Here is a 12,320-nt window from a genome sequence, read left to right as displayed (position 1 = left end):
GCGCCATTCTGACGCAACAGAGCGCAAGGAGCGTTGGGTGTAAACTCATTTGATAGTGTTCATTCGAGCGTGTAAATGATGAGGAGGAATGTCTACATGCAAATCATTCGAAACTGTACCATTGATTCCGGACGCATGTTAACTGTAGTATTCCAGTCATAGAATGGCAATACTACGATAAATGACACAGTTTTTAACTATGAGCATGCAGTACATTTTAGACAAGGAAGGATACTTAACAATTACATGACAAATACTAAATCCAATATAACAGAGTTTAAAAAATGAGTTCATCAATGCCATAAATCAAAATGAACCCAACTTTTTGCTACTTTTACCCAAAGACGTACAGATGGGCGACGACCCGCTGGTATCACCTAACATGCGATATATCACCTTAATCCAATGCGCTTGAGACCGTGTAACAATCACATTGGTGATTAAGGTGTTGGTCGCACGAGGTTTCAAGGTCACGTGACCTTGACTTGTCGCCCAAAGCCCGTAATCGAACTCAACTTTAAGTGGCAAGTGCTAAACGCGGGTGTGGTGATTTTCTTGAAGCAAACCTTTTGTAACAATTGGCACATTGTTGCGCCACAAGCGTAGGCGCGGGGATGGCCCGAACACCGCCTTTTCACCTTTCACCGATGCTGCTCGAGATATTCAACTGGGAACAACATTGGTGACCAAGGTGCTGAGGTGGTACGGATTATTGCGCCGTAACATATAATTTCTATGGCCAGAAAAGTTTTACTTCACAGTTGATGGAACTCAGAGCAGAGTGTGGGTTTTTGCCTAATGAATAAGGGCGCACTTATTTAAGGAAGTGCATTTGCATTTATCCTTTCAACTTAGGGCTGCTTCGGTCGAACGCAATGCATTACAGTACAGCACCCATTCCAGAACTTCATTGACACATCAAATATTTGCTTTTAATAAACTTTCAGGCGATTCTATATGGGGTGTTCCAAACTGGGGTTGTGAAAGTACCCGAGTTATCTTAAAACTGAGCAGGTGGAAGCCTTACCAGTCATGTAGATCAGCACGTTACTTCGGTCATCTGTGTTCAGGCGTTTAGATCTCGGTGCGTCTACGGGTAAACGGCCGGTCAGCACTCGAATAAAGTTTTCTGCTGTCACCTTAAAATGAAAGAAAGAGTTTTTTTTTTTTAATTTAATGCACACTAATGTATAGTATGGTGTAATAAACCAGTACGGCATTGCCCATGTGGGCGTGACCGACAAACTGTTTCGCCGAACACGAAATTAAAAGATTGCAGTGCGTTAATTCAATGCTTGTGCAAAAGGCCACCCGAAAATTGCACCCTTCCGTGGCTCAACGCCCTTTCCGCCGGGCGTGGCAATTTAAGTTTAGATGGTGACACTGATCGGGAATATTCCCTAGAATTTTGGGTTTGGGCGAGGAAGTCGGTGGAGAATCCGTTTCTTGAAATGGAATCATTTAAATTTTATATTTGGATACGGAATTTGTGGAATACGAGGCCGAAGAATTTTGTCCTCTCTTTAATAAAGGAGGCCTTCAGAATATGATAACGCCTACTACACCATAGTGACTTGAATAGTTCAATCCAAAAAATTATACATTCAAGCTTCAATTTATACATCCGCCCAAAAATTACGGTCTAATTTTATGTCAAAACATCGTGCGCTCTCCCCACCGAATCTTTGGGTCTTGCTGTACCACCATTTTGTAAAGGACAAAGTCCATTCTGGGTACATAATCAACGCCACAGATGACACATATGTTCACATCCAAATATATCGCTGGTATTTGCGTTTGGGGAAAAGTTTCTTTCCAAAAATGAAACGGGAAACTTGGTCCATTACATTTGTACAAATAATGACATGATTCGTGGGTGGCAAATCGATGAAATCACACAACAAGTAGTTGAAGTCTATAGAAGGAAGGCGTGGCGACAGACGTTCACAGTTCACAATATGATTCATCGGGATGTCGCGACAATCGAACAAAATCAAAGCGTTTCGTCACGTGCCAGGGAAAACCGCACATCCGGCGACGGCGCAAGACCCAATATAGAGCGAGTCCCTTCGTGGAAAAGGTTATAAGACACTGCAAAAACGGCCTTTGTGATGGACGAAGGATTTCGCAACACCAGTTTTACGTTAAAAGTTGTGTTTCAAGTTTGTAACATCAATCGGTGTGTTTGGTGATTTTATCCAAACTTGGCCAGATACGACAGACCCCTTTTTGTGTACAATGATTTTTAGCTCCCAAATAACAGGACATAACAATGCTGGAGGGATTTGTCAGGGATTTCTCACTCATGAAACAAAGGCGTTCGGGTAGGTCACCCTAATTACGAAACGATACATCGAACCTAACACCTGTGATTCCTACAGTTGATGAACTTCACAAAGGTGTTATCGGTAAAAAGGGCGGACAAGACTTTGCACCGCAAGTGCGCGAACCCACCTCATATCCGCGATAATCAACTTCGACGTCAGCGCCGTAGACGTCAATCGCCTGATCCCTGTTGTTGTAGACTTTTCCTGGAAGAGAAGAAGAGAAACGGCGTTAGATGAGGTGTCGTGACTCGCACACAAGCGTGTTGCCTACAAATCACTCACTGAGGCACTGCTAATCTAACAAACACTTCTGCGGTGACGCCAACATGCAGCACACAAAGATAGCAGTTGTTGTGTTTCTCTACTAAAAGGTTTGTTACGATAAAAACGCTCTGTGACTCATTCTGAAAAGTGCCGCCACCAGAGGGAGCACACTCCACTGAGGAAACCGAAGACGTGGGAGTTGCATTCCACATAGTCGCGTCCGTGGAAGCACGCCGCGCTCATTCGGTCTGGTGTCGGGTGAGTGGATGAGAGATGGAATAGGTTTCAAAGGTCAAACCTAAACGACAGGATCCAGGGTGTTTCGGCGCACAAAATATCTTAAATGTTGCGCAAGGTCAAGGTTCTAGGCGCCTGCCGCATGCCAGTCATACATTTAAACCCGTTTCGATTAAAAGTGCGACTGTCTGGTAACTGGATACAATGGCAAGGGGTCTGACGCCGATGCTTACACTGATAAGAGGTCTGAACTAAAGTAGGAAGCAGGAGGCATAATTGCTCACCCATTCATTATCAAGTCCATGAATTGTCGCTGCGTAGCTTAAAAGCATATCAAAGGGTACACAAACATCGTAGTGTTTGCGTTCAAACCAGCAATGGAGCAAAAAGTGTGCTTTACGGGTCGTCAAAGCTCGTTTATGACGTCACAATATTGTCTCACGCGGTAATTACGGAAGTTTTTAGAACGCGGAGTCGCTCCTCAGTTTACGATAATGAGGTGCGTGTTTCCAATAACGGGTTAATGATGGGAACACAAGTTTGTATAAAGCGGGTTAACGAAAGGTTTTTGCTATGTGATCAGTCCTTGCATGCAAATGAGTTGGCCTTTGCCAACTGCAAGGAATCTGGCCATATACAAATAACTTGCAGTGGTTAGGTCACAAAATTTGTTTTCCCGCCTTTTGGGCGCCGTTGGTTCAACGTGTTATTGCCTGAATTTGTTTGTACCACTTGCAGTGCCCCAGAGGCCCTGCTTTTGCCCGCGTGGCGCAATACGTTTGTTTAGTCGAGTCATCCCAGTTCACACCGTTATGTAAGGTTAGATACGTGCGTACCTGTCTAGCCACGGTGCTTACACAACTTGGAACGCTCCATTTCCGTTGCAGTGTGGACTTTGACACAGCGTTACATAACATTGCACATGACACACCTAAGTATTGCTTAACTGACACGCCTGTTGATAGGAGTATAAAAGGTTATGAGTGATATATAGTCGACTGTTGTAGGACAAAAGATCCCAATTTCAAACACGTGCCCAAATACACAAACAGCAGCAACCTGTTTTTGTCGTCATACAAGTACAACTCGTACTTTCATGAAAGCCTCGCCTGCTTAAGTACACATATCTAATAAGGAGCACTTATCACCATGGATGATATATTACCACGTGGTCGTGACGATAGCCTGATTTCGCAACAGACATCACGTGAGCAGCGTGTGATTCAATCGGGTCCTTTGTCTGGCCGAGTTAGAGCCACGTGTAGTGTTACAGAGACAAGCGGTCACCGAAGACGATTTGCTGTCCAGTGTTTTATCGTGGTGCGGTCATTCTTGGGCTTCATGTTACAGCTACCGACTGGCTGCTCGACAAAACGAGTGGCTGGCGGAGAGCATAATTACCTCTGCTAGTCCCCCCAATTACCACCTTATGGCGGTGGTCTTGGTGGCCATTTTCCTTTGAATGTAATTCTACCTTTATTTCTCGAGGTAAGAATACCCAGCAATTCGCGATAGACATTAGTGACCATAGGTTCTCACCATGCATCAAAAACTTGACAGAATTTCGGACGACAAATTCCGAAGCCATCAACTCGAACATTTAATAATTTTAGGCGTGTAGCGGTACAAGCACTGTTTCTGGGAAGCGGCGCAATCCTGTTTACCTTCAATTAACTCAAACGTGACCCGGATCTTGTAATCGCCGGATTATGACGTTCGCGAACGCCGGTTGTTACGTCATAGTGCAAGTTACATTTTCCCAGCCAGTGGCTCCGTGACCATATTTTTGCCGAAACTACACGCCAAGTAACCGGAAGGAAAGGAAGAGAGGGCGATAAAAGGGGTGGGGAATTCTTTGAAAAGTTTGTTTATCAAAAACATGTTTGTGATTGATTTCTTTAAATCTTACCACACGTAGTTTTGTTACATAAAAAATATAGGACATCCTAATGTGGGGCAAGCAACTAACTTTTGCGAGTACACAAGATAACTGGAAATTAGGGACTTACCAGACATCAGACAAAACCACAGGTTCGGGTAAAATGAGACCGACCAAAGCCCGGTTGAAGGTGAGTTTTACATTCACAAAAAGTGTCTGTTTTGTGTGCGCGATGACGTCACTTTTCAACGAACGATATCGAGGAAACGGGCGCGACTTCCCATAATAAACATGTAAATAGTCAGGAAAATGCCTTGTCAGTAACTTTACGATCGCCTGTATCAACACAGGGATCCCAGGACAGCGTCTCGACGACCAAGGTGTGTTACAGACAAAATAAACAGTGCCGTTAAATCACGTTCCCCGCTATTATTCCACAAAATCCAACGACTGGACACACTATTATGCACGGTTTAAAGATTTTTACAGCCTGTATACGCAATTGTTGTAAATTCACAAAATCAAAAACGTTCGAGTGGACAGTTCTTGTTTAAATGTTTAACCTGAAGATTCGAACCTTCTAAGTATAGTACTTATACCTGAACACTCTGCAGCCTATGTTTCAATATACAGTATCAAGAATAATCAGGGTGCCATCGTATTTAAGTTATTCATAGTAATTTATATTACTTGAGGGATATGGTAAATTTTAAGCAAGTTCACAATTGATTAAATTGTTTCGGAAAAAGTAAAGAAGTGCAGCACTAGGCGGACTGCAAGGCCCGGACGCAGGACCTCCGAACACGCGACGAGACAGACCTAGGAATGTGGCGGATAATTCGGTACCGCGACGGGCTTTTGACAGGTCACGTAGGAAAGTCTGGAACCGGGTAAAAAAAATGCTCGCGAAAAATGGCAAAAAATCCGCCCGCCGCTCGCCCGCAGTGCGCGCGCACCGCCAGGCGCCTCAGGAAAGCTTGTACGGCCAATTAGCTTCGACCGACATAGCGTTTTATTAAGTTAAAATGACAACTGCACTGACTAGACGGCGAATTACATTGTTTTCATTGCATCGTTATTTTTTACACGCAACGTGAAGTCGATTCTTAATCAGAGAACTTTTTGACTTGCGAGGGTTTTGTTAACACCCCGCTTTTTCGTTTTATTTGAAAACGAATTGAAAAAATGTGCTTGTGGAGCCTCAACTCAGTCGTTGATGACAACTGTCAAACTGCAGAAAATGCCAAACAACACACTTTGTCACTAACGCCAACTCTTCTAAATCCATATCCTTTCTATTTCATTCCGCAGACAAAAATTAAGCGGTAATGAAAAAGATGTTCCAAACGTTTTATTGCAACGCTACCTAACGTTCCAACTTGAGTACAACATCAACTGACTACGGCCTCTCTCTGTTCGCAATTGTTTAAACAAGGCAGTGCCAATGCGGGGAAAAACGTGCCCTGAGAGAAGGAAGAGAAAAAGGTTCAGCGTAAATGACGTAAGGCCGGCTAGAAGGAATTGGAAAAAACCCGCGGCTACTGGCAGTTGGAGCAAAGCAGGATATTGGTAGACGCCATAGGTCAAAAATAGTGGGCTTTGATCACTGACGACGCCTCTGCGTCAGTAAGAACGGCAATTGGGTGATTTGGTAAAGCTAAATAGGGTTGGAACCGAAGCCTAATCTTTCCTAGCCGAAGCTGGTAGCCTGGTTGTGAAATTTTCTCAAATGTTTTGGGTCGCTTTAGGACCTAAGGCTCTAGATTACCTAAGACTTAGGTAATCTAAAGCTTTATGCAATAATTGAACCTCTCGACAGTATACATTTGTAAGCAACTGTACCTTCTGTGCTATAAAATACAAAACAAAACTTGAAACAACACTATAGACAGATCCAGCACACCAGTAAACACAATCCTTCCCGAAAAAACGCCGCTGATAAAGCGTTGCACACTACATTGTAAAAACTGACCAGTCTGTTTTTTCTTCGACGACAGTAGCGACTGGCACAGAGGACCCTACGTGGCTGGTATATATATACCACATACGACAACGTGGCGACGTTATAGGGAAATGCGTCACCGTCGAAAGGTGAATAAATCGAATTTGCTTGCGAGCTGGTGACTCGTGCGTACCCCACGGCGATGGCTAAAAACTGTCGGTCAAGTAAGGGGATTGTGGTTATGACGTCACAGTGAGGGGTTACATGTTTTAACTAAAATGCTTTAGAAAGGACTGGAAACGAACTGGCCCGAACTTATGAATCACAATTGACACACAACTTCTCGAAGATTCCCAATCCGTTACGTAACCGCGATATGACGTCATCGGCTACGCCCGGGAGACAGTTTGGAGCAAATCGATAGTGGAAAACCTTTTGAGGGCAGTAGATACGTAATATATAATGATTTCGAATCCCAATCATTGCATCATGGGCATTAACGCGAAACACCCACGTTCGAGTTTAAGTTCATTAAGCAACTCATCTATCTCATTGTGAATCACGAATCGTTCGTTACTTTAGCTATGGGGGTGAATGCCTTTACCCAAAACAATATCGTCATCGTCCAGAAATGCAAATAACGCCAGATATTTTCACAGCTGAATAAAGCCACTAAGAAGTGCCTCGTCATTCTGGCACTGGTTCATTTTCGTACACCTGTCACGATAAAAAAGGGTGATAGAAAAATCTTTATCGAGAAGTCAAGTGCAATAACGTGACGTTCAAGCGAATGTACACCTGTTTTGTGGCAACTAGTAATAGGATTTGAATAAATTAGAAAGCGCATTCATACATTTTGAAAATAAATCATTCTCGTAAGTTTGATTGTATTTTATTGCGCCAGGAAAGTAATTGAAAATTTTTTTCATGCTAGAGTACAGAAAAAAAAAATCATAAAACTAAAAAGCATTCAATAAAAGTGCTTTGTTTTTGTGGTGTTATGGGAGACCAAAACGGTATCCAACATTTCTCTGGTGTTTATTTAAATGTGCTTCCGCAACACTGCCAAAAATTTAACTATCTTGGCACAATTCAAATTAGTCTCCTTCTTCCAAACTGTTTGCCGCTAACCAAAAACTTCAAAATTTACCACGATAGAATTTTTTTCGGGGCGCTAAGTTTAACGTTACGCGATATCAAACAAACTCATCCGTATCTCGAACTTTCCCTGAGAACACTGTTGTTCTAAATCTCGTCACGTGGTCCGACGATGACGGGGCGTGGCATGGGGTGGGCCAAGGGGAACACGCGACCCGACGAAAACCAAGTTGTCGCGTCGCTGGCCGCGGAAATGGAACGAATAAAGCTCAGTTGAAGGGCACTTCAAAGTTTGAGGGGGGAGTGGGGATTTGCCCTTGGACTGACTACAGCGTACGTGTGTGTATTACGGAAAACTCACGGCCTCGCACAAGTGGGTAGTTTCTGGACATTTGAAAAGACTGAAGGAAATCTGTTGATTCGAAATACAAAAGGTACTCGCTTGTTTGTAAGCTTGCCGGGTTGGCAAGCAATATTTTGTACTTGCAGCCTATTCGTTTCTACGGGGTCAAAAAGATGACTTCTTCCTTTAAAGAAAACGCAAGCAAACTGTTGTGACTCCGAGTTAGTAATTTAAAACAGAACGTTTTCGACTGAAATCAGTTGGCTTATCCCAGTAAAGGACCAGCTGATTTTAACCTGCAATTATATCGACGAATGTTTAATTTTGCAAACAATGCCCGGTGGAGGGTTAGTTTATGGCCAAACTAAGGAACCAGTCTGTTTTTACTCCATGCTAAAACGCCTCCAGACGTGTGTGAAACAATGCGAGCCACGATCCTGATATTAAACTGAGGAATAAAATTTAGCAGTGAGTTATTCACACACCCCGTAACACAGCGACAAATACACAACGTAAAACCCCACAGCAATAAAGACAAAGACAGTCTAACATCCGCAAAATGTCCAACCGTGCTGATCGTAGCTCCTTTGACACATTACTCCGGCCAACAAGCAGGAAACGATGTGAACAAAAGACCTATTTCTTGCTCCCAGTCGTTATAGCGGTGCCTCGGTGTCATATTGACACCTTATGTTACCTTCTATGATCAGTATGTTGCTTTCCAAACGGCAGCTAATGTAAACAAAGCGAAATATGTAGCCTTTACGTCATCTGGTGTATCACTATATTGTTGACGCGTCGCCCAGCAATGGCCTAATCCAGGCACCCGAATAGTTTGCGGCAGTATGCTTTCTAAAACTCATCATTTTAGTTTTTAAAACCTTTAGCTAGTTCTTATTTAAGACATTTCAGCTTGTGACCATAAAGGACCTGATTTTTTTCAGATGAAACCACTTTGATTTACAATTGAAATCTTACCTATGCCACAATGTATACACAATATGTAAGGTATTTCGGAAGGACTGGCAAGCATCCTTAACCACATAATAAAAATATCTTTCAGGAAGGATATTGGTTTTGATGTCAAGATAGCTTGGAGCAGTGTGGAACAGTGATGACGTGTGTTCGGTTCACGTGATCCCGTTTACCGCTGACACGGATATATCTGTTTTGGGCCGTGATCGATCGAACAGATTACGAGTGGCGCTCTCAAATTGAGAAACGGTCAATGGGAAAATATTCTAAATCCCCAAGCTTCGATACCGTATTTGTGTTAGCTGAAACCAGACTACCGCCATAGCCAGGCATACAACACTAAAGTGAAAATGCACAAACACCGGTAAGAACCGTTACAGCAGTTTGGTTAATGAGCAAAAGGACCGACGATGGGTGACTGTTTGTATCGTTTCGAGTACCCAGTGGTGTTAAGAGAGCACCGACCACACACACTACAAGTCACACTGTATACATTTACCCACCAATAACGGCAGGTGTTGGGCTGAACGGGGAAAACAGGCCACCAGCACATCCACGTATAGAGGAAGCGCAGGCGACAGACGAATGAGTGTATGCAAAAGCGTTGTCGGGGCGCTGTGTGACAAACCAAACACGGAAGGCGCGACTCCTGGATAAGTGAACTAATATTTATTGTAAATCCGAGATCAAGATGCTCTGCGTTGTGTAAGTTGGTTCTAAGGTGAGCAAACGAACTTGAATTGATCGTACGGCGGAGGTGTTCAAAATACACGATCGTGCGCTCGGTACACAGCGTTACGGGACAACACTTTTCTTGTGACGTGCCAAGTCATCTGTCGGGCGACTCAATTGTTTGTTGCTTTCTAATTTAAGACGTCGCGACCTGCTATTTTTGGCGTGCAATAGGAAATTACGTCGATTAGGTGTCACCGCAAATCAACATATACGGAGACTTGCAACAGGAGTGTAATACAGGTTCACGCATTCTTAAGATAGCGTGTCTGGGTCTACAGTCTGTACAAATACTTGGAACGAACGTCCTCTGCCATTAACTTTGCGTACGGACACTCATTGCCTTTCTATAAACATCGTGACACATTAGTCTGTTTCAAAACCGAACAAACGTATCTGATTATTGAAGCCGACTTCAGATGTACATTTTGGTGCCACAAAATATCGGTTTATTTTACTCTTATTGAGAGAAGATAACAAAAACTAAAGGAATCGGACGTGAATGCTCAGTGGTACTCATGACTCCAAGTATTAGTTATCCACACAACTTTGAAAAAGTGTCAATACAGAAGCAATTAGTGTCAATGCAGTTGTGTTGATCAATTCGAACAAAATTGATTCGTTTGCTCTTGTTTCTATTTTATTGTTTCATTAACAAACACGCATGGTCAGATGCACAAAAGGAGCACAACTAAACAACATCGAGGGTCGAACGCTGAACTTGAAGGTAGGTAAACAGCATAGAAACGGTGGAACAGCTGAGCAAACCCTCAATTGCCGCTCACAATGGAGATGGTAGCCACATGAGACAAACTACCGGTTAGGCATTGGTGAAGCCTAACGACCACACAACGCGATCAATTGCTTTCTATGTAAGGGTATTGGTCCATATGACCTAGATTTCCGCCATCCGTGGCAATTTTGCATCAAAGTTATAGGTTTCTCATAAATCCCGCCCCACAGGACATGAAAGTAGTGTGTTTGTTGTTTTTGACAGATTATAAACTTTGACGCTAGCGTGAGCTCAGTCAATCAACGTACAATGCAAATTAAATGGACCTCACCAACGTTAGATCAAATTCCCTAAAAAAATATAGGCCCACTATAATTTAGAGACAATTTGGCGAATTGAGAGTGCAGACGTCGCGAAAATCAGTACAACATCCTATAAAAACTAAAATCCAGTTTAACAAAAAAAACGGTCTGGATGGTTTTGTACACATTTATGTTATAACCGGATAGTCAGACAAACAATCCAATCTTTTAACACATGCCAGTTTCAATCTAACATTACATCAGGTGTGGGCTTCTTATGCCAGTTATGTTGGCAGACGCGATTCAACTTTTCGGTTTAGTCTTACCACAATGACACGTACCCGTCTGGCAACCGCCCGCTATGGAAACATGGAAAGTCACACGTTTGAGAGCACGATTTTTTCGCGATCATTAAGCCTGCCCTGCTTAATTCTTGCCGTTTTTTTACAAATCATCTCAAACTGCCTTAAAATGGTGTTTGTTTGGAAAAAAAAATTCACTTTATCCTTGATACGCGTTGTTTAGCTATTAAAACGGAAATGGATTGGACACGTTAACAGAATACAAACAGTTTTTCAGTCATTGTTAAGGTACAAGCTCTATCTTTCGAAAACAATTACAAACCAACTCCAGAGCTAGTAAAATAGGCGAGGCCCCAGAAACATGTAATGGTGAAAGTCATATCTTGGCGTGGTCATAGTGACACGCACAATTCGAACCTTATCAATAGAAAACCCTGGAAACGTTGCCCTTTCGACCCAACACAGATTCAGCAAAACTCGCACCATAATGTTGACACACAGCCGATAAACCGCGCTTTGACGTCATAGCCGAGCGTCAAACACTTATAAGAACGCCTTACAATAGAAATAAAATAATGAATGTTTGTGACGTCACAATAGGAAGTAAGAACACTGTCAAGTGCTCAGTCATACACGGTAAATATGTAAAATCCGACAAGACAGGATAAGGCTGATTGTTCGAGAACGATATGGGCGTCAGTGCTTCAGATGCCTTTTGTCTGGGCCGAATTGAAGCTTTTCTCCTAAGCACGTGTTCAGCATGCGCTGCGATCACGCAGCCAGCGCGTGATTCGAGGTGCTTGACACGTGTTGAGACGTCCAGTCGCGTCAGACACACGAGTTGCGCCTCTGGACTTGGCTCGTTTAGTTGATTGGTGATATAAACCTTATGTCCTGTAGTTCAGGACGGCCATTGTGATATAAACTATGCGAAAGTTTCGGAAACAAAGTAGAAGTCATGTTAGAATGGAGCAACACTGACAAAAGTAAATGCTTCCGACAAGACACGCCTAACAACAAGTAAAAGTAAAAACGAATTCCAGAGAAAGTGTTCGTGTATCATGTATGGGGTGAACGGCCATTCAAACATTCCAGGGGTTCCGTTACAATGAATCACAAACACAACAAGCACACGCCTACATATACGTGATAAGGAGATGAACGATCAATTCAGACGTGATCAACA

The 12,320-nt window shown here is 43.0% G+C and overlaps 1 protein-coding gene across 1 annotated transcript in view; it reads right to left on the bottom strand.

Annotated features, from left to right (window-relative positions):
• The window catches only part of LOC145913058 (GPI-anchor transamidase-like), a 35,881-nt gene that overhangs the window by 6,766 nt on the left and 16,795 nt on the right, over positions 1 to 12,320 (bottom strand). The window contains exons 5-6 of the mRNA XM_083000578.1: positions 2,455 to 2,531; positions 1,028 to 1,139 (exon numbers count right to left, since the gene is read on the bottom strand). Coding sequence (XP_082856704.1) covers positions 1,028 to 1,139; positions 2,455 to 2,531 — 189 coding nt within the window. The remainder of the gene's footprint in view (positions 1 to 1,027; positions 1,140 to 2,454; positions 2,532 to 12,320) is intronic.

This window comes from Ascidia mentula, chromosome 9 (assembly GCF_947561715.1).
Source record: "Ascidia mentula chromosome 9, kaAscMent1.1, whole genome shotgun sequence".
Classification (NCBI taxonomy): domain Eukaryota; kingdom Metazoa; phylum Chordata; class Ascidiacea; order Phlebobranchia; family Ascidiidae; genus Ascidia; species Ascidia mentula.
The sequence above is the reverse complement of the archived record's forward strand: the minus strand, read 5'-3'. Positions and strand labels throughout refer to the sequence as shown.